General features: G+C 45.3%; 1 protein-coding gene across 2 annotated transcripts in view; it reads right to left on the bottom strand.

Moving 5' to 3' along the window:
• The window catches only part of LOC130869791 (lisH domain-containing protein ARMC9), a 104,965-nt gene that overhangs the window by 72,905 nt on the left and 9,624 nt on the right, over positions 1 to 22,436 (bottom strand). For both annotated transcript variants that reach the window (XM_057762227.1, XM_057762228.1), the window contains exons 5-9: positions 20,504 to 20,659; positions 12,980 to 13,072; positions 11,120 to 11,144; positions 7,070 to 7,227; positions 2,504 to 2,602 (exon numbers count right to left, since the gene is read on the bottom strand). In XM_057762227.1, the coding sequence (XP_057618210.1) occupies positions 2,504 to 2,602; positions 7,070 to 7,227; positions 11,120 to 11,144; positions 12,980 to 13,072; positions 20,504 to 20,659 (531 nt within the window). The remainder of the gene's footprint in view (positions 1 to 2,503; positions 2,603 to 7,069; positions 7,228 to 11,119; positions 11,145 to 12,979; positions 13,073 to 20,503; positions 20,660 to 22,436) is intronic.

Genomic DNA, 22,436 nt, shown 5'->3' on the forward strand with positions numbered 1-22,436 from the left:
TCCATAATCTATTTTTCATCTATATTTTTTCATTTTTCGTATTTATCTTTCAATAAGCCGCTTTAAATCTACTTGAGAGTGAGGGAAGCTGTAATTTTGTTTTTAATAGTAAAGACAACCTCTGTTTATGAAGATTTTTTTTTAAGATTTATTCATCTATTGTATACAGTGTTCTGCCTGCATGTATCCCTGCAGGCCAGAAGAGGGCGCCAGATCTCACTACAGATAGTTGTGAGCCACCATGTGGGTGCTAGGAATTGAACTCAGAACCTCTGGAAGAAGTCAGTGCTCTTAACCTCTGAGCTATCTCTCCAGCCCTGTTTATGAAGATTCTAATGTGAGTGTGTAAATCCTATTTAAAGTTGAGCTGGCCCACAGGGTACTGCGGGTCATCAGGGCCTCTGACCAGGCAGCAGGCAGGCCGGAGCTCTAGGATGAAGGTGGCTCCTGAACTCTGAGGATGTCCTTGGGACACTGGTGCCACCCAGGGTTAGGGTTAGGAGGCCCTGACTCGACACCGTGCACTTCCAGGTGTGCTGTCCTAGAAGAGGTGCCATTCGCCCGGAACACTCAGCACGGGATGCAAGACCTGAACCCAATCACAAAGCAATACCAAAACACAAGGAGGGTAGTCTGCTTTGCTTTCTTTGTGGGGGAGTGGGGGCTTTGAAACAGGGTTTCTCTGGGTAGCCCTGGTTGTCCTAGAACTTACTTTGTAGACCAGGCTGGCCTCAAACTCACAAGAGATCCACCCACCTCTGTCTCCTGCAAGCTGGGATTAAAGGCTTGCACCACCATGCCCAGTCAAGCTGTAGTCTGGGGACTAGAGTTTCCTCTCGTGTCAACACAATGAAAGTCAAAGAGAAGAGCAGGAAAATGGTCCAGATCGAAGGAGCTACAGAGTCAAGATGACTCACACAACACGGACCCCTGCCTACTGAGGGGTGGCTATGAAGGGCAGTACTGGTTCCACAGAGGAAAGGAAATGGACAGATTAGATAAAATGACTATAGGTAGACAGAGAAGACAGATAGACAGACAGACAGACAGACAGACAGACAGACAGATGTTAAATTTACTGGAGCTGATAATTATGTGGTCGGGTAAGAGACTAGCAATTCTCATCTTTACCACTGTTGGTTTGGTTTCTGAGACAGTCTCCTACAGCCCACGAGTCTCTTTGATTTGTGTAATCAAAGCTGATCTCAAATTTGCTATAATTCCTCCTGCTTCAGTCTCTTTAGTCCTGGGGTCACAAAGAGACCAACACAGTCAAGTCTGAAAGACACACACCGAGGACTGGAGCTGGCCAGCAGGTGAGCACTTGCTGCTTTTCCAGAACTCAAGTTCAGTTCCCAGCGCTGAAGAGCTCTGGGCATCCAATGCCAATGGCCTGTATGCATTCACATGCACAGAGCCACATGGAGACATGCTGCACATAATTAAAAGTCGCCAAAACAAATCTCTAAAAGTAAACGAAAAGAAATACACACTGTAGTCAGGTGTGGTATCCCATGCCTGTAATCCCAGCACTTGGGAGTTAGAGACAGGAGGAGCAGAATTTAAGGATCAGCAAGATCAGCAAGACAGCAAGTTCAATGCCAGCCTGGTCTACATGAGATCTTGTCTCAACAAAACAAGGCAAAGCAAAAATAAATATATACCCACCTGACAAATATGTACAAATGCTTTCTAAAACCTATCGTGTTAGTGTATGTTCATGTGTGTATGGAGACACAGCAGAGGGCAGAAATACACACACTGAAACTCACAGATGCACACACCTTTGCAAACAGACGCTGGTCAAGGAAGACTCCAGCATTCCCTGCTATTTTTATGACTTCTCTGTAAGCCTGTTTATTCTGGATAAAAAGTTAAAAAGAAAACCACCTTGTCTTAAGCCATCCAATCTTTCACCTTCAGCTCTCTTACACGTATGTGCGCATGGACACTGAAGGACAGACAGACTTGGCGTAATCATTAGACACTATCGACCTTACTTTGAGACAGGGCCTCTCACTGTCCTGAAGCTCACCAGGTAGGCTAGACGGGCTCAGCAGTGACCCTCAGGGACCTGCCTACCTCTCTGCCTTCCCAGCAACAGGAAGTCAGCAGTGTCCCAGCTTCAGGGATTAGATTCAGGTCCTCACGCTTACACGCCAAGCACTTTACTGACGAAGCCATTGTCCCAGCCCTAAGAGTTCTTCCAAAAGACAAAGCAGGGTTTCTATTTGATCCTCCCGACTCCCAGGCCTCAGTGCCCAGGAGCAGCTGCCCTGGGAGACCAAAACAGCATCTTTCCTTGCTCACCCCAACGGCTGACCCTCAGCTGCACCCTCCTCAAAAACAGTTTTGTTTTCCTTCTGGGATTTTCCAGACTGCCAAAGACAACTGCATCTGAGTCTCCTGGATGTCACTTTCTCATACACTTTCACTCTCTTTAGTGAGTTCACTTTAAGTCTGGGGGGACCAATCCAGGACACCCCCTCTCATGGCACCTCACCGTCCCAGGCCTTGTGAAGTCCACACTGTGTGCCAGGCTTTGCCGCATCTGGTTACTGAAGAGGCGGACACAGACGCTCTGCAAGTATTCGGGAGTGATCTGCAAGAAGGACAAGGCCATCAGGTGAAAGGATGCTACCTCAGCACTTCCTATAGGTGAGCTGATGAAACACCCACATTAGAAGAGCATCTTACGCTTTATCCTCTGTCCGAGTTTTCTGCTGCCATGACAAAATTACCTTACTCTGGTATTTGACTGTAACTGTCCTCCATAATCTCATAGGGAGTGGCACTATTAGGAGGTGTGGCTTTGTTGGAGTGGATATGGCCTTGTTGAAGGGAGAGCATCACTGTTGGGGAGGGCTCTGAGGTTTCCTACACTCAGGATACTGCCCAATATCTCAGTTGATTTCCTGTTTCCTGCAAGATGTAGGACTCTCAGCTATTCCTCCAGCACCACATTGGCCTGCACACCTCCATGTTCCCGGTCATGATGATAATGAACCGAACCTCTGAAACTGTGAGCCACCCCAATTAAATGTTTTCTTTATAATAGTTGCCATGGTCATGGTGTCTCTTCACAGTAATAAAACCTTAACTAAAACACAAAAAGTAACATAGGGAAAAATGGGTTTACTTTAGCTCACTAATCCAGGGTATAGCCAGTCACATGCCGTCAAGGGCGGAGAGAACGCATGCTGCATGCTTTCTATTTAACTTGATTTCTCTATTCTTACATGGTTCAGAATCCAGATCTAGGGAATGGTGCTGTCCGCAGTGGGCTGGGTCTTCCCAATCAATTAGCTTAAATCAAGACATTCTTCCAGAGACATGCCTTTTGGCCAACCTGATCCAGACAATCCCTTGCTGAGATCTCCTCCCAGGTCGATGTAGATTGTATCAGGTGGATAATTAAAAGTAACCATCACAACCTCAGAGCTCTGGAGAGGAATTAACACACTGACCTAAGAGATAAAAGTAATTGACTACAGAGGTAGGAGAGATGGCTCAGCAGTTAAGAGCTCTGGCTGCTCTTCCACAGGACCACGGTTAAATTCCCAGCACCTACATGATGGTTCACAACTGTCTGCAATCCAGTTCGAGGGGATCTAACACCCTCACAAAAACATGCAGGCAAAATACCAATGCACATACAATTAAGAAAATAATTTTTACAAAGTGCTGGAGCTGGTGGTGGTGCACACCTTTAATCCCAGCACTCAGGAGACAGAAGCAGGTGGATCTTTATGAGTTCAAGGTCAGCCTGGTCTATAGAGCAAGTTCCAGGACATCTGGGGCGGTTACACAGAGAACCCTTGTGTCAGAAAGAAAGAAAAAGGTAACTGAATACAGGTAAAATCACAGTTGCCCTACTTTGAAGGGTGCCATTCCACTCAGTGCATTTCAATTTCATGGAAAATAAATGGTTTCTCAGCTGATCCTGTAAATTCAAGGCACAAAGTAGGTGGCCAGCCATATGCAGTGGCAAGAATGGCACTTCAAATCTGAAGATCTGGGGTCTAGTTTTTGATTGTTGATGAAATAATCAGCTGCATTCCTGAGCCATAGGTGAGATAAAAGATGCCTACCTATTTGGTTCATACTGAGGAGCGATGAGGCCAAATATGTCTGGTATTAAGGAAGTGCTAGCTAAGTAGATAACAGCCTTTATTAATACACTGTCAAGTGCATGACAACATGATGCTGACTTCCCGCCATGATGGCTCAGGACGGCTTGCTGGAATTACAGGTGTGCACAACCACACCCAACTATAAAGTTTAACCACGGATGGTGTTTACCGAAGTGTGTAGAGAACCACGTTCTGATATAACCCTGGAGCACAGCAACAAGGTCTCAATGTTCATCACTGGAGAGCTGCTAATGGGTCATCCTTAAGAAGAATCCTGCACAAGCATTTGCAGAATGAGGTGGGGGGGACTCAGTGATTCCATTTCTTTACTAATGTGCTAAAGAAAAGATGGAGGGCAAAGACCATCAACACACTGTGACAAATGGGAAACAAGTAGCAAGTTTCAGAGGGGCAATGGGTCATAAGACCGCAACTAAATCTAAGCATGTGTCTGCACTTGCAAGCCTGTATGTATGCACACAAATGTACTGAAATCACATGCAAGAACACGTTGATATCTATGTCAAAATGGGGTGAAAGCATGGTGGGGTCCTCAGCATTGTTTCAATTTTTTGTCATAAGCACATCTTTCTAGACGAGCTATGGAGCTCAGAGATGGCTCGATGGTTGAGAGCACTTGCTGCTCTCTCCCAGATCTGAGTTCAGTACCCAGCATCCACATTAGTGAACTCACATGCACTTATAATTCCAACTCCACAGGATCTGATGCTCCTCTTCTGGACATCGTGGGCACCACGTATACACATAATGAATAAACACACATGCAGGCAAAACACCTATACACATACGATCTAGATGAAAATAAAAAAGAATGAATCCTTTATGTTTTGCCCATCTTTTTTTTCAAGATTTCTGTATCTTTATGTGTTTTGTCTACATGTAAGGGCACTGCATATGTGCCTGGTTCCCCAAGGAGACCAAAAGAGGGCGCCAGAACACTTCCAGAAGCCCCTATGTCAGTTCAGGGAGTCCTGTCCAATGCAAGAGCAAGTATTTTTCCTCAGGGTTTCTCTGTGCAACCCTGGCTATTCTGGAACTCACTCTGTAGACCAGGCTAGCCTTACAGACCAGATTATAGTAACACACACCTCTAATCTCAGTAGCCATAAAGACACACACCTTTAATCCCAGTAGCCAAAGTGACATCCATCTTTAATCTCAGTAGCCACACTAGTTGCCATAGAAACTGGGCGGTGCATGCCTTTAATGACGGTGGTGCACCTTTATTCCCAGCTCTAGAGAAGAATATAAGGCGGGGGAAGACAGCTCTTAGGTGCAGTCTCATTCTGAGATTCCGGGAGGAAACATCACCATTTCAGACTGAGGTCAAGGCCAATGGCTGACTGTTTTGCTCTTTGGAACTTCAGGTTGAACCCCAATTTCTGACTCTGAGTTTTTATTAACCGTGCTTCACCTGGCATCTCTGCCTTGATGTCTGCAAATCTCAGCTTGGGAAGTCAGTAGCAGGAGCTCAGAGCTCATCTTTGATCTTCAAGCCACACCAAGTATCACATCCTCCTGGCTGCTAGAGGCACACCCAGAAGGGGGCACTATTTTGTAATAGGAGAGAAGACAAAAGGGAGGTGTGTGCTTTTCTTTGCAGACTTTCTGTGTGAGTTGAGTTTCTACATGCCTATTCGAGGCTGAACAGTTTCTCTCCTCCAAAAATCACGTTAAGAGTCAAACTTGGGTCCTTACCCTTTGAGCCATCTCTCCAGTCCCCCCTACCTTATTCTTTACACTAGCCATTTATCACAAGTTATCTAGTAACAACAACAACAACAACAAAATTATGTGTTACACAGAGCTGGGGTCAGTTCCCTGCCAGGGACAGTAAAGCAATGGCTCTTCCTGTGCTGGCCGGGTATCCAGACACTTCCCTCAACTCTGTGCATCTCCTTGGTTTCGTTTTTTTGTTTTGTTTTGTTTTGTTCCCCGCCCCCCCCCTCTCTCAAGACAAGGTCCTATTATGTAGGCCTGGCTAAACTGGAACCTGCTATGTAGACCAGGCTGGTCTAGAACTCACAGAGATCTGCCTGCCTCTGCCTCCTGAGTGCTGGGAGTAAAGTGTATGCTACTACAATGGGCCCATAAATAAAATTTTGTTTTGTTGTTGTTGTTGTTTTGTATTTTGTTTTGTTTTTTGAGATAGGGTTATCTTTGTAACAACCCTAGCTTGTAGCGAGCTGCGTGGAGTCACACCTGATGGCTATGTGTAGAGAGCTGCGTGGAGTCGCACCTGATGGTGCTGGCTCCCGCCCTCCGCGATCCCGAAAGCGAGTGCTCTCTGTTATAATCAACTCCTAATATCAACGGCCTGACTTATGCTATTATCACGCAATGATTGTCAGCTGCTTGCGTATGCGTGGACCTATGGGAAGTGCCTACCTGGCAATCCGGGGTTGGCGGCCCATGCCTACTTAAGGGCTGGGAGAAGTTTGCCCGGGGAGAGAGAGAGGGAGAGAAAGAGAAGGGAAAAGATTGCTGTGAATAAAGTCCTGAAATAAACTGCTTAGCAAGAAGAGCTCCGGTGTTGCGCGTCTTCCTTGCTGGACGAGGGGGCCGTGACACTGGTTGTCCTGGAACTAGCTCTTGTAGACCAGGTTGGCCTCGAACTCACAGAGATCCGCCTGCCTCTGCCTCCTGAGTGCTGGGATTAAAGGTGTATGTCACTATCACCTGGCCATAAATAACATTTTAAAAGAAAAAAAAAGAGTAAGGCAGAAACTGACATCAATGAAGAGCACGTGTTGTGTTCAGAACTAGGTAAAACACTGCAAGTGTCAGCACGGCTGCTGTACATTGGCCTTTTGAAATACAGGGCAGGCTCCATCAGTGAGGGCCAGGAGTCCAACAGCAATGCAGCCCAGGCTCCACGCACTTTCTCTGAAATACACAAAGAGGATGTTCCTTACCATCTTGCCACTGACTGTGGCCTCTAGAGAATCCACCAGCTCGGCTGTGACTCCAATGAGGTTGTGGTAGTCGGCCTGGATCTTATTGTACCGCTTGAGGTAGGTCATGGCCCGGCGCTCGGCCTCCACCAGCTGCTGATGGAGCTGCTGCAGCATTTCTAGGAAGACAGTCGACGTTGAAGGCAAACACAAGGACAGCAGAGGCAGCAAACCCAGAATCAAGTAGCCATGCTCTTCTCTGGGGCTGCCAAGCCTTCTGCCTCAACCCTTCACAGCACTGCTCAAGAGGTGATAACAGTGAAAGACAGCCAGCAGCAGACGCTGGCGGGGACGTGGGGAAGAGCGCTCCTTCACTGACGGTTGGACAGTGAGCGCAGGTGCCAAATATGGAAAGCAGGATGGAGGTTCCCTGCAAAGGTCGTAGGGCCATGCTATACCACTCCTGGACGTGCACGCCAAGGACTCTTTGTCCCACCACAAGAATAGCTGCTTATCGGCTCTACTGCTGCCGCATTCACAATAACAAACACACGGAATGAGCCTAGATGCCCAATGGTACATAGGCAGCTAATAAAATGGGACCCCGCACACAATGGCAGCAGTGTAACTGTGCGCAGAAGGTGCACTTGCAGGAGCAGCAGGGCAAGTGCCAACGACGCAATCGTGTTTAAGGATATCAACTGCTGCTGGGTATGGTAGTGCCACACACCTTTAATCCTAGCGTGGGGAGGAAGAGACAGGGAAATCTGAGTTTGAGGACAGCCTGGTCTATAGAATGAGTTCCAGGACAGCCAAGGGTAAACAGAAAAATCCTGTCTTGAAAGGCAAAACCAACCAAACAAACAAACAAGCCAAGGGCTAGCCCTGACTCATCTGACAAGATGAGAATTCCCTGCCACCCCTTATAGTGGGCAGAGAAACCTCAGGTGCTGCAGTGCTCCTAGGCTGTGTGCCAGCCGTGCAGCAGCCTGGTAGTGGCTGCCACGCATTCTAGCTTGGCCCTGCTCCTCCACGGAAGTCCAAGAAGACCTGCCCACTCTGAGCCTTGAGTGTGGACTATAGCAGGCAGAACCAGTCACACATCTGGAACCACTGGGCTTGGGATCTGCGAGAGAAACTGGCACTAAGATGCAGGGCTGCTGACTACACTGCACCTGGTGATGTGGGGGGGGTGCATGGAAGGGGCTCGAGGAATCCTCAATGCTATTAGCAGAGTTGGAGTTTACCACGTTTAATGGGTGAGACAGGTAGGGCTTCCATGCAAAACCAATCTCAGACTAAAAGACCCATGTTGTATATTTCCAGAAGGAAAAGAGAATTCTCTTGGGACTGGACAAAAGGCCATCTTCCTTATATCACGTCTGAGAGCCAGCCTGAAAGGTGGCTTACTTGGCAGAGACTTCATGGTCACAAGGCACTCAGGCTACGGCATGGGTGCTGGCTGCTATTCTTAATCAAATCTGCAGTGAGAATCAAGAGCAAAACACCTAGCCAGGAAAAGGAGCAATGACATATGGCCAAGACTTACCTTAGTTGGTAAAGAAATTAGCTCTAATAAAGAGAAGCCTAAACTCATGTATAAGTGAATCAAGGCCTTTCTACTGAGACAACAGGGAACGGGCCTAGAGGACACTGCAGAAACTGACAAGGCCACCAGACTCAGAAACACAAAAGTATAAATTGGTTTCAAGGACTTTCCAGAAAGAGCAACGGGAGCCCAGACTCTGCTATGTTCAAGACTCTGCCAAAACCAAACCTATGATGCCCTATTCGCTCAAGATGGCCTTGGGATTTGGGATTTCTGAGGTTAGCCAGCAAGGAATTCAGATGACTGAAACTCAACTTCTAATGAGTCAGAGATGTTTTATACTGACAGCAGAATCCAGGGTCACCCACAGGAATTCCATGAGGCTAAGCAGTGTGCTGGGATTGAGTCCCTGCAAGCAACTCCCAGTGAGGCAATACATTATAAGGCTCCAGCAGTGATATGAAGCCACAAGAGAAGGGGCCAGCAATGTGCAATGCCCACTTAGGAAAGCTGCAGGCAGGATGCAGAGCCAGCCTGAGAGTGGCCATGTGGGCTGCCACCAGAAAAAGCAACAGATGGAGGCAAAGGTGGGGATTCCTTAGTTCATATCCCACCATACTGCCCCAAGTGCTGAATTTATGCGTTGTAGGGTTTCACGTTTGCCTTAGTGGGCTTTGGATTTTTTGTTTTGTTTTGGTTTTTGAAGACAGAGTTTCTCTGTGTAGCTTTGGAACCTGTCCTGGAACTTGCTCTATAGACCGGGCTGGCCTCGACCTCAGAGATCCACCTGCTTCTGCCTCCTGTGTGCTGGGATTAAAGGTGTGCACTACCACTGCCTGGCCTGGGCGTGGCTCTGGCTTCAGGTGCTTCACTACATCTTATTTTCCCCTTCTTTCCTTTTGGATTAGGAACCTGCATCCTGCCCACATTCTGATTTTTTCAGAGCGCAGAGCTCCTGCATCTTAGATGAATCTCTGGTATGGGACTTCTGAGCAATGCTAGAACAAGCAAGCTTTGGGGGCTCTCAGAATGGAATAAATGCTTTCACTGTGAGAAGGTCATCAGCTTCTGGGGCCAGTGGTACAATCCAACAGTCAGAGTGAGTGTCTCCCATATATTCATGTGTTAGTGGCTTAATCCCCAGGGAGTTGCTACTGGGAGGGCACCAAAACTTCAGGAAGGACCCAGACCGTCTTCTCCTTGCTTCCTGGTTCAGGATGTAAGTAGCACGCTCTACCACATCACTCACTATTAACATCAGGTGCCCGCACCAGAGACCCAAGCAACCAGCTGCCTCATGTGGAGCTGCAGCCCCGGAACTGAGAACGGAATCAACACTTTTGCTTTGTAAGTTAACTGCCTCCATTGTTTATGTCATTGTGATGATGGGAAGATGGCTAACACACAAGGACACCGAGGACAAAAGCAAACACTCAGAACCTCCTTGTCTCATGCTGCCAGACTCTCCGTATGTGTCAGAGCTAAATCATCACTCATTTGCCAACTTTCTGGTAAGCTGAATTTAAAAATTTACTAATACTTCCTTTCTTAAAAAGAAAATGCTGGTGTGGGAGACAGGGTTCAGAGGGTGGGACTGGCTGCTCATCCAGATGACCCAAGTCTGACTCCCAGCACCCACACTGCCACTCACAACTGCCTGTAACCCCAATTCCAGAGGATCTGATACCTGAGGGAAACCGGCACATGTGCAGTTCACAGACTTACATGGACACAAAATACCTACACATATAAATAAAAGTAATCTTTTTAAAAAGTTTAATTCTCTTAAGTAAAGCACAGAAAAAAACAGGTAGGAAGTTCTCAAACCCTCTGGCACCGCTCTCCTTGGAAAAGAGCAACATTGCTGTTTCATGGACCAAATTTTCACGTAGGAAAACTCCGTCTGCTGGGAGCTGAGGACCCTGCCTTCCTAAATACTTGTGTGTGAAGCTCATCACAAACACTTCCCAACAACTGAAGGGATTTCCAAAACAGAGTATCTAAGACAAGACCACGGCAGAGCACTAAAGCCACTGAGGCATATTAACTAGTTTTTCTCACCTTACTGAAAGATGAAATGCTCCAGTAAGAGCTATTGTCCATGGAAAAATATCATTTTATGTAAACACTCAAGACTGAAACTACTCTGCATGTTTAAAAAGATGGAAATGCTGGCTAAAATTGGAACTGCATCTGACAAACTGGAGGTAAAAGCTGAGCTATTAAAGTAATTTCTCTGCCCCATGCTGGCTGTGTGCTTCCTGCCAGCCTGTGACTTGGCTGTTTCCCTTTTCTCCATTTCTTATCTAATATGCTGGACATGGTGGCCCACCAGCCGTCCTGAAAGAGTGGGCCTCCAGGAACTGCACAGAGCAGGATCACAGGGCACTCTGTAAATATTTAGACTTTAAAAGCCCTCATTTGCCAAGTCCACAAATTCTCTCCGTCTCTGTTTCTTCTCACAGCTTACAAGTTGAGCTGGCAAAGCTGTTCTCATGAAAGCTGTAATCAAGATGATTTACCTTTGCTATTCTGTCCATTCTCCTTCTGGGACGAGAAAGCGGCTCAGGAAAACAGCCCGGGGCATCTGGTGTGTGAGGCTGGTGGAGAAAGGGCCAGAGGCTGATAGGAGAGACTGACCCAGCAGAGACCAGAGCGCCAAAGGTTGCTGAAAACAACCAGAGAGCAGTTTCTCATGCTGCTTGGTCATTGCCACCCCTTCATGCCACCACAGTGAGCTCCACAAGAACCATGCACTGCAGTATTTCCACAGCCTCCACACTGGCCTGCTTGCCCCTAACAGAGGTCTCTGCACTGCTGGCAAAACCTTCCCAGTATGCTTCTCTGAACCCGTAACAATAAAACTGTCACTGCAGCTCTAAAGCTTCATCCCGAGGGCACACACTGGGGGAGGACAGTGGCTAAGGCTGCACCACCACGTCTGTACAATGAGCAGAGTCACGCCTTTCATTTCTCCTACGGATTTTTTCCTTCTCTGCTAACATCCATGCACACATGCTGTGCGGTCCTATTCAGTGTGCATTTCAGTGACTTTCTGCACAGCGAGAGCGGGACATCCAGCACTGCAGTCCCCTCTGTTCTTTTCTTCCAGGGTAAGGGAGCAAACCCAGGCCTGTGCAGAAGATACATGTGGACAGATGCTTGTCCAATAAGAAAAGACTCATGTTCTTGAAGACTAACAACCACTGGGGATAAGTCAGTCTCCAATGCGAGGGGTGACAGAACATTCTGTTATTCTTGGAACAGGCTCTGTACTCTCAAAAATGTCCCCAGTGCATTGAATTAGGATAATGGTTGTACAACTATGTCCAGTTGCTAAAAATCAATGACTTTGACAGTTATGATGGGTAAACTTTATAGTATATACAGTTATGCAACATGGTTGCTTAGAAAGAAGTCTTGATTTGAGAGGCAAATCCAAACGCCATGACCTCGAGGCCTCCCAAATGACTCAAGGGCCTTTGCAAAGGAACACTTTTTTGAACATAGAGTTTTTTCTTTTTTTCCTACTGAGGCAGTTTCTTGGCTGATGATACCAATATAAGACCAGAGGGATGGAAACATGGCTCAATGGCTACACTTGTTTCTTTCCCACAGGGCCTGAGTTCAGTTCCCAGCACCCACATCAGGGAACACACCCTCCTGAAACTCCAGCTCCTGGTTATCTGATGCTTTCTTTTGGCCTCTGTAGACACCTGACCTAACACACATGATGGAGGAAGGTCATTGGCTAATAAAGAAACTGCCTTGGCCCATTTGATTGGCCAGCCTTTAGGTGGGTGGAGTAAACAGAATAGAATGCTGGGAGGAAGAGGAAGTGAGCTCAGATGCAGGGCAGCTCCTCTCAGAGCCAGAAGTGATGAAGCAAGCCGCCAGGTCAGACATGCGGAGGAAGAGGAAGTGAGCTCAGATGCAGGGCAGCTCCTCTCAGAGCCAGAAGTGATGAAGCAAGCCGCCAGGTCAGACATGCTGAATCTTTCCTGGTAAGACTGATGCTACACAGATTATTAGAGATGGGTTGATCGGGATATGAGAATTAGCCAGTAAGGGCTAGAGCTAATGGGCCAAGCAGTGTTTAAAAGAATACAGTTTGTGTGTCATTATTTTGGGGCATAAGCTAGCCAGGCAGCCATGAGCCGGGCTGTGGGAAGAGGCCCACAGCTCACCACTACACACACTACCATTGCCAAGTCTCAGAAACCCACGAAAGCCAGCCCTTTCCAGTTTATGGCAAAGCCTCCACGGATGCTTAATTCACCTCATATACAAATGCAGCAGATCCTCGACAGTTTGCTGGTCTGAGATACCCAAAGCCAGTGTTGTTGCTATAACCCCAAGGGGTCCCCACTTCAAAAGGATACATAGATGGTTAAAAGTTTTGGCGTGTTACTGGCTTTAAAAATTAAAGCTAAAAACTTTTCCAGCTTCAGCTTCAATTCTGGAGTCCAAGAATCCTGAAGAAAAACAAAACAAAACAAAACATGAGCTCACTAAATAGCCATGGTACCAGCAAAGCTGTGGATGTGGGATTAAATAGCCCTGTGAGTTACAGAAACCAAATGTGAAGTGGCCTGCCAGGGTTGGAAGAGCATGGAAAACAGGTTTCCTGATGTGTGACTGATTCATTCATAAATAATTCAAGGATCCACAGCACAGACAAATAACTTGCACATGACTGGAAAATTTCATGTGATTTAAATAAGCATTATAGGTAATCTTATTAGGCTGAATACCAAATGTAATTCAGCATAGTCTAGGCATGCATGCCATGGTAAAAAAAGGGAGTCACTTCTAGACCTCGTCTACACAATGTGAAAGAAGTGGTACCCGCCACACTACCTCATGTCATGGTGAGCACTGTAATATAATTTTAGTCCAATCTGCCCTTGAAAATAAATTACTGCCAGTTGTAGTGGTGCACGCTTTTAATCCCAGCACTTGTGAGGCAGAGGTAGACAGATCTCTGTGAGTTCAAGGACAGCCTGATCTACAGAGGGAGTTCCAGGACAGCCAAAGATACACAGAGAACCTGTCTCAAAAAGCCAAAAATTTAAAAATAAAAATAAAAGAAATAGAGGTTAAAATAAAGTCACATAAAGATGGAAAACACACAGAGAATCTGGATAACTGTATGTTATTATATTCTCTTTAAATTGTTTGAATGCTGAGGAAGGAGCAACAGCTACTAAAAGATATTTGTTTATAAATGTTGCTGAATTAATCCAAGATCGGTATTTTGAAAATACCTTGACTTCAAAATTGAAGTCAAAAGATATGCTACTGGGCCTGGAGAGATGGAAGAGCTCTTCCAGAAGTCCTGAGTTCAATTCCCAGCAACCACATGGTGGCTCACAACCATCTATAATGAGATCTGGTGCCCTCTTCTGGCGTGCGGGCATATATGGAGGCAGAATGTTGTATACATAATAAATAAATAAATAAATCTTTTTTTAAAAAAAGATATGTTACTTTGGAGAAGAAGTTTTGCTTTTGTTTCCACAGAAAATGAGAGGCTATGGATTTATTGTGAGTTAAGAAAAATCAGGTTTGATCAAGACCACCTGAGAAATCTCTGGTAGGAACAGATGGCCCAGATGTCTGAGTTCTACATCTAGAACAGATTCAAGATGCTGTCTGGGGTGATCAAGCCTCACAGGATACTCTGGTCAGGACTTGATCATAAATCTAAATTTTCTTTAGGTCCCCATAAGATTATCGGCACCCCCAACAAGCAGGAAGTAGCCAGGAAAACTACGCCCACATTCCCCCAAAATGGACTATGGATATTTTTCTTTGTTTAGAATGTTGGTTACAAGTTATTATGGCTAATGGTCAGGAGAAAAGCTAAACAAAGGATATTAGATTTAGAGTTCTTGTTATTTAAAAAAAAAAGAGGGGGAAGTGATGTGGGACAATTGTCTGTATTCTGTCAATTATATTTTAAATAAACGCTGATTGGCCAGTAGCCAGGCAGGAAGTATAGGCAGGACAACCAGACAGGAAGTAGAGGCGGGTCAATGAGAACAGGAGAATTCTGGGAAGAGGAAAGCTTATTCTGCAGTTCTGACCTGACCACAGAAGAAGATGTGACTGCCTCTCTGAATAAGATACTGAGCCATGTGGCTAGCATAGACAAGAATAATGGGCTAATATAAGTTATAAGAGTTAATAAGAAGCCTGAGTTAATGGGCCAATCAGTTTATAACTAAAAAAAAAATTCCACAAAAAAGCAGCTATTCCACTCAAATCATACCCACTCCCTTCTCAGATCATCCCCACATCTTCCTCTCTCTAGGCCAGCACCCTTCCTTCAGCACCCTTCCCACATCCTTGCCATCAACCAATCTACTCCTTATGCCATCTGATGTTTGGATACAATACTTATAGATAAGAAAAAATTCCCTTGTTTTCAAAATTTTTAAAATTCTCTGATGCAAGATTCAAAAAAAAATGTTATGTATGCTATTATGGGTTTTTACTGTTCACCAAAAGTCATGTTGAAATCCTTGTCCCTGGTACCTTGGGATATAAAGCTGTTGGGGATGGGGCCATAGTAAACATCAGATGTATGCATACTGAATAGTGTGGACCATTAATTCATTGCCACTAAGTCTGAACAAAAAGGGAGCTCACACACAGAGGGAAGATGTCTAGATGGTGTATACACAAGCCAAGAACCATCAGGTTCATCACAAGCTGGAGGGAAAAGGAAGGCTGCTCCTTTCTAGAGCTTAGAGCATGAGTACAGCAGCCCAGACGTGGTCTCAGGCCTCTGGATCCCTAGACACATTGTTGGTGGTCCAGCTTTGCCCTAGGAAAGCAACAGTGCTTCACCTTAGGGCTCTGTCCAATCCACCATCTGAGGAGTCTCAAGACAAGGGAGATGAAGTGGCCAATGTAAATCAAGACATTTGAGTTATCATTGTTTATATGTAATACATGCTAGTGTGGGTACATACATGCTACAGTGTATGAATGGAGGTCAGAGGACAACTTATTTTGTGTAACAGTCCTGGAACTGACTTTGTAGACCAGGCTGGCCTCGAACTCACAGAGTGCTGTCTGCCTCTGTCTCCTGAGTGCTGGAATTAAAGACATGCCCTACCACTGCCCAGCCAGAGGACAACTCTTCAGGGTCAGTTCTCTCCTTCCACCTTGTTGAAGCAGAATCTCTCCTGTTTTTGAAGCTCTGTGTATTCCAGTCTGGCTGACGTGAGAGCTTCTGAGCAATTCTCCTGCCACCACTCTTTTCTCACTGTAGGAATACTGACATCAGATGGTAGCAACCCATTTGGTTTTATTTTGTGGGTCCCAGGGATCAAAACCAAGTTGTCACATTGTGCAACAAGCACTTTTTTACCTGCAGAGACATCTCACAAGTCCAGTAAAAACATTAAATTTTTAATTTAGATTTATCCATTTTATTTTATGTATGAGGATTTTGCCTGCATGTATGTATTGCACCATGTGCTTGCCTTGTGTTTGTGGAGATCAGAAGAGGGTATCGCATACCCTGGAACTGGAGTAATGGATGGTTGTAAATCACCATGTGGGTTCTGAGAATCGAACCCAAGAGTCCTTTGCAAAACCAATAAAATGATCTTAACTACTGAGCCATTTCTCCAATTCCCAAATCAATAAAAAAAAAAAATCAAAACAGGGGCTGAGAATGTAGTTTTGGGGGAGGAGTACTTGTCTAGCATACTAAATACTAGCATGGTAAAACACTAAATTCGATTCTTAATACTAAATAAAACTGAGCATTGTGGTACAGGCCTGGAATCCCAGCACTGAGAAGTTAGAGGCAGGAAGATCAGAAGTTCAAGGTCATCTCAGTGATTTGCTGAGTTCAAAGCCAGTCAGACAAGACCTTATCTCAAAAAACCAAAAAAAACAAACAAAAAAACCAAGTATTTAACTCCTCCCCCCAGTCAAGTTGTTCTGGTTTTGATTACTATCTTATATAACCAATAAACAGGACTTTTCCACTCAATCACTTCTCTGACAATGTTTTTGCAACCAACACAGACAGACTAGAATACAAACTCTCTATGCACGAATCCTTTATTTTTTTTCCTTGACTGTTCTTATTTCTATTGTTTTCAGCTTTGAGAAGGACATTTTCTGAGTCTGATGAGCACTTGATCCCACACTTTCAAAGAGAAGTGTGAAAGGCAGGAAAAACTGGGCCTCTCAGATGAAGTCTGGGAAAGGCCACTCATCCTCGCTCTGTTTCTTCCTGGGCAGAACACAGGCTTTCAAGTGCACTCATGGTTGCTGAGCTGTATTCCAGAACCGAACGCTCTGATCCTTCAGAATCTTCGGTGGAACCCTAATACAGCAGAACTGCTAAGGATGTGGGGGCTGGGTGGGCCCAGGTCTCACCTCCATGGACCCCCCAACACTGGCCTCCTGCCCTCTCTCCTTTGCAGAACCTGCAAACTTCGATTCTCCCCAGCCCCCCAGTGACTGAACCTAGGGTGCTCCCCATGCTCAGCAAGGGCTCCACCCTGAGTTACAGCCCCAGCTTCTTTTTCTCTTCATTTTGAGATAATAGAATTTCCTTAAATTCCTGCCTCAGTCTCCCTACTAGCTAGGATTACAGGTCTGTACCAGCAGGCTTGACCCTTCCATCTCTTTAAATCTCTACTAACTAGTTTAAGTCACTCCCTAGCACAAGCAAGCGCTTGCTCAGAAATTCTCCCTAAAGAATCAGAGACATCCTAAGTGTCTCCACAGAGGGTGTTCACTGACAGTGTGCATCTCTGAGCACTGCACAGAAACTGACCAGCTGGGCTGGTGAAGCGCACTCCAAATATTTTATTATTGATTTGTGAATGTATGAGTGGCTATGTGTGTTCCCAAGAAGGTAAGTGATGTGTTAACTCCCTGAAGGCAGAGTTCCAGGCAGGTGTGAGCTCTCTGATATGGGTGCTGGGCCTCAAACGCAGGTCCTCTGCTCTTACCCACTGAGCCATTTCTCCAGCCCATGATGTATACTTTTAACCTCAGCACTAGCAAGACAGGGCTCTCTGTGAGGTCAAGGCCCACCTATTCTACTACACAATGAGTTTTAAGGGACCAGGACAACATGACACAGTGAGAGTCTGTCTCAGATCAAAAAAAAAAAAAGGAGCTGGACATGGTGGTACATTCCTTTAATCCCAGGACTCAAGAGGCAGAGACTAGGAGATCTCTGAGTTCTACAAGTTCCAGGGCAATCAGGGCTACTTAGAGAGACCCTATCCTGTCCCGTCTCAAAAAAAAAAAAAAAAAAACCGAACAAAACACAGAGAAATTTCTTTTTTTTTCTTGACACTGCAACACATATAATATGAAAAAAACAATGAAAAACCTTGATAAAATGAGGTCCATTAAAAAAAAAACAAACCTGAGTGACAAGAAAGGAACTGCAGAGTCCCCAGTGAAGTGAAAGTAAGAATCCTAAGAGTAAACTTGAGATCCAGAGGGCTCCACCGCTCTTCACTCAGAGGCTAAGGGAAGGAACTGCAGCTGCTCTAAGCCTAACACAGACGAAGGGCAGAAAACCTCACTCCAGGCCAAAATGGTAAATTTTATCCCATATGTTCTTTATCATAATTTTTAAAATGGAAAATAAATGGAGATAATGAGAAGAATCAGGGACACTTGACCAGCTACCCGGAGGAAACAATGAAGAGAATGGAAGAGAGGTAAGAGATGAAGAAATATAAACTGGGATTTTTTTCAGAACTCTTTCAACATACAAGGAGGCTCAATAATGAAATTAGAAATTTGACCCAGGAAACACTGAAGTGAATTTATACAATCTCAAATCCAGAGAGAAAAGATAGATCACTCTCACAGAGAGACAGGCAACTCCAAGGCAGCAGCAAGGGCGGCAGGAGAGATGCAGTTTAGCTAGGTTTGAATAAAAGTGGATCATCTCTTCAAGACCTATGAAGTATCAACAGCACGACCAAAGGGCTAACATATGTTTTAAACATTGGTTTACGTTAATAAGCTGTAGTGCTGATGACAACAACAAAATATCCTATTTTATGACAAAAGGAAAGTCTATTAAAACAATCTGAACACTGTTCTAAAATACAATGTAATGCAGATATCTTCTTCCCTGCTCCTATATCCGCCCTTCTCCATCTCCACCCTCCCACTCCCCCAAGCTCTCCCCAGTCTTTCCCTTCTCCCTTCTCTCTCCCCCTCTCCCTTTTCCCCACCCCCACTCCTACCCCTACCCCCACGCTCATGCTCCCAACTTTTGCCCAGCGATCTTGTTTGCTTCCAATTTCCAGGAGGATCTATATATGCTTTTCTTTGGGTTCACCTTGTTATTTGGCTTCTCTAGGCTTGTGAACTATAGGCCCAATGTCCTTCATTTATGGCTAGAGTCCACTAATGAGTGAGCACATACCATATTCATCTTTTTGGGTCTGGGTTATCTCACTCAGAATAGTGTTTTCTATTTCCATCCATTTGCATGCAAAATTCAAGATGTCATTGTTTTTTACTCTAATGTGTACATATTCCACACTTTCTTTATCCATTCTTCCATTGAGGGGCATCTACATTGTTTCCAGGGGAGCCATTTTAGGGTTGGCAAGAGACTTGGCTCTAGATGGGATCCCAGGTTTCCACGGGGATGTCCCCAGCTAGGTCCTTGGGCAGCAGAGGAGAGTGTGCCTGAACTGTCTTTGCCCTACTATCACACTGATGATTATCTCGAATATCACCATAGAATCTTCGTCTGGCGAGGGATAGAGATAGAGACAGAGACCCTCATCAGAGCAACGGACTGAGCTCCCAAGGTCCAGTTGAAGAGCAGAAGGAGGAAGAAGACGAGAAAGGAAGTTAGGACCTCGAGGGGTTGGTCCACCCACTAAGGCAGTGTGCCTGTTCTAATGGGAGCTCACCAAATCCAGCTGGACCGGGACTGACCGAGCATGTGATCAAACCGGATTATCTGAATGTAGCTGACAATGGGGGCTGACTGAGAAGCCATTGATAAAGGCACTGGGACTTGTCTCTACTGCATGTACTGGCTTTTTAGGATCCTACACTATTTGGATGCACAGCTTCCTAAGCTTGGATGTAGGGGGGGAGGGCCTTGGACTTCCCACAGGGCAGGGAACCCTGCCCTCTCTTAAGGAGGGAGGGGAAGGGAGGAGGTTGAGTGGGGGAATGGGAGGGGAGGAAGTGTAAATTTTTGAATGGAAAAATAAATAAAATAAAATACAATGAAAGTGGTTGCCTGGCAGAGAGGTGGGGTAGACGCATTTGCAAAGGCAGTTCTTAGGAGTGACTGATGAAAATTCTGTACCTCGATGGTGGTGGCAGTAGTTATACCTAGGAACATGTTAAAATCCACAGAACTGTAGCTGTCCAAAATCAATTTTACTATATGATGTTTTAAAAACTGATCTGATGTGTGTACACGGGTGTGTGTGTGGATAAAACCTACGTTTGTTTGCTTTGCCAACTGCAAAGGATCATATGATGAGTCTTCTCTGGTGTCTTATGTGGCTAATGAAGACTATGTCAGCATGTGGTTCCGCTTGTGCAGAGTACACATCATTAGTACTTTTGAGACTACAACCCAATTCCCTTCTACATGTCACTACTGACATCTAACTGGGCTTCTTCAAGGTCTTTTTATGTCCCTTACAGATTTACATATATGTGCAGGAACATACAACCACAGCTAGCACAGGATGGTTAAAAGTAAGTCAAACAGTACCCAACCATTTAATAGAATAATTATATAAATAAGGTCTATAATAAAATAATAATTATGAGGATAAAACTTAGGTCTTTCAAAGCATTGTTCAGAAACCACCAATTCAACAGTATGGTTCAAGTTCTGACAGGTTCCCCAGGCAGCTGCTTACCTGGAAGAGTTCTTTGAATGAGGGGTGGACCATAGGATTAGGCACAAAAGGGAGGGCATAGAATGGAAGAAACTCCGTAGTCTGGCTCAAGGCGGCCCCTTTGGTTTCCAGGTAGGTTTTGAAATATGAAATCTTCTCATCTAGCTCCTGCTTGTCCTAGAAGAAGGAGGACATGTGTTCAGGGTCTTTGGCTCAGTACTCAATCCTCCTGTTCACCCTGTCCACTCCATGAGGCCCCCTAGGTTCCCGCCATGCCACTAGCACTTCCCTGTCTGGCCTGACAAGGCACACTGCTCCAGGGTCTGACATCACTTTAGACAGGAATGCCAGAAGACCAATGTGTAGTTCACATGTTCCTTTACATCATAGCAACATCTTCTCACATCCTCAAAAAGCTTTATGAACATCCTTTTCAATGTCAGAACTAATCTCACCTCGTCTATCATAATCTATTTGACTAATTCTCCCATTGTGAGATGTAGCCACCATTGCTTCCACTTTCCAGACATAGAAACATTTGTACGCATTCCCATGTTGCCCTCAGAGAGGTTTCTAAAGGGGAATGACACATCTTTGTAGTTTCCTGAAACAGAAGGGCTCTCCTTCCCTTCATGAAGCTAAGGATTGACTGTGCCCACATCACTGTTCCATACAACCCAACTCAAGAACCCCTCCATCACTGATCCACACACAACCCAACTCAAGGGGCCCCTCCATCACTGATCCACACACAACCCAACTCAAGGGGCCCCTCCATCACTGATCCACACACAACCCAACTCAAGGGGCCCCTCCATCACTGTTCCACACACAACCCAACTCAAGGACTCACTGCTCTCTGGCTTCAATGTGGACACTGAAGCTTTAGAACTAGTACTTTTCTCCTCTACCACACAGACCTCACCTTCATATTCCTGTAACAAACCTCACTCAACCTAGGCCATGAGGCCCTCTTCTGAGCACTGGATTTAAAAAACAGATAACGGTGCTGGGGAGATGGCTCAGTGGTTAAGAGCTTTGCCTGTTCTTCCAAAGGTCCTGAGTTCAATTCCCGGCAACCACATGGTGGCTCACAACCATCTGTAATGGGGTCTGGTGCCCTCTTCTGACCTGCAGTCATACACACAGCCAGAATATTGTATACATAGCAAATAAATAAATATTTAAAAAAAAATAAAAAAATAAATAAATAAAAAACAGATAACATTGACTTCCATATTACATCAAAACAGAAAAATTTATAGACAGAAATAAGGTGGACCGAAACAGAACAAAACAAAACAATAACAAACACCAAAGAGGGTCTGCTCCTCCCCACAAGAGTCATACTCAAAGGAACTACTTCATGGTAAGTGGAGCCACTGCCTCACCACTGAGCCCTCCACTGGTGTCCCTGACATTCCAATGAGTTCCCACAGGAACTCAGGTCAGTGTTACTACGAGTGATCAAATGTCAGCTCTGTGTTCTTTGCTGTTTCAAACATAACTGAAAGCTCATCTACCACAGTGGCTTGACAGGCCAGCCCTCTGCCTCCCTTTCTGCATCTCCAGCCCATCTAGGAAAAGGCAGCAGAAAGCTAAATTCAAGCTACCCATGCACCTTCAATACTACTTCTCCATTACTTGCATATAAATGTACGGTCTATGTCTTTTCTTAGATAAACCAAGTTACTAAATAAAGCAAACTTGTTTTGATGAATCTCTTGATAACCTGAGGTGTTTAGGAAAAAAATTGAACTGACCACATAAATTACCCAAATCTGCACATAAATTAGAAAATAAACTTCTGAGAATGTAGCCAAAGATTGTTTATCAGGGGGCTGGAGAGATGGCTCACAGGTTAAGAGCACTGGCTGCTTTTCCAGAGGTCCTGAGTTCAATTCCCAATACCCACATGGTGGCTCACAACCATCTGTAATGAGATCTGGTGCTT

The sequence above is a fragment of the Chionomys nivalis genome, chromosome 2, assembly GCF_950005125.1.
Source record: "Chionomys nivalis chromosome 2, mChiNiv1.1, whole genome shotgun sequence".
NCBI classification, from domain to species: Eukaryota; Metazoa; Chordata; class Mammalia; order Rodentia; family Cricetidae; genus Chionomys; species Chionomys nivalis.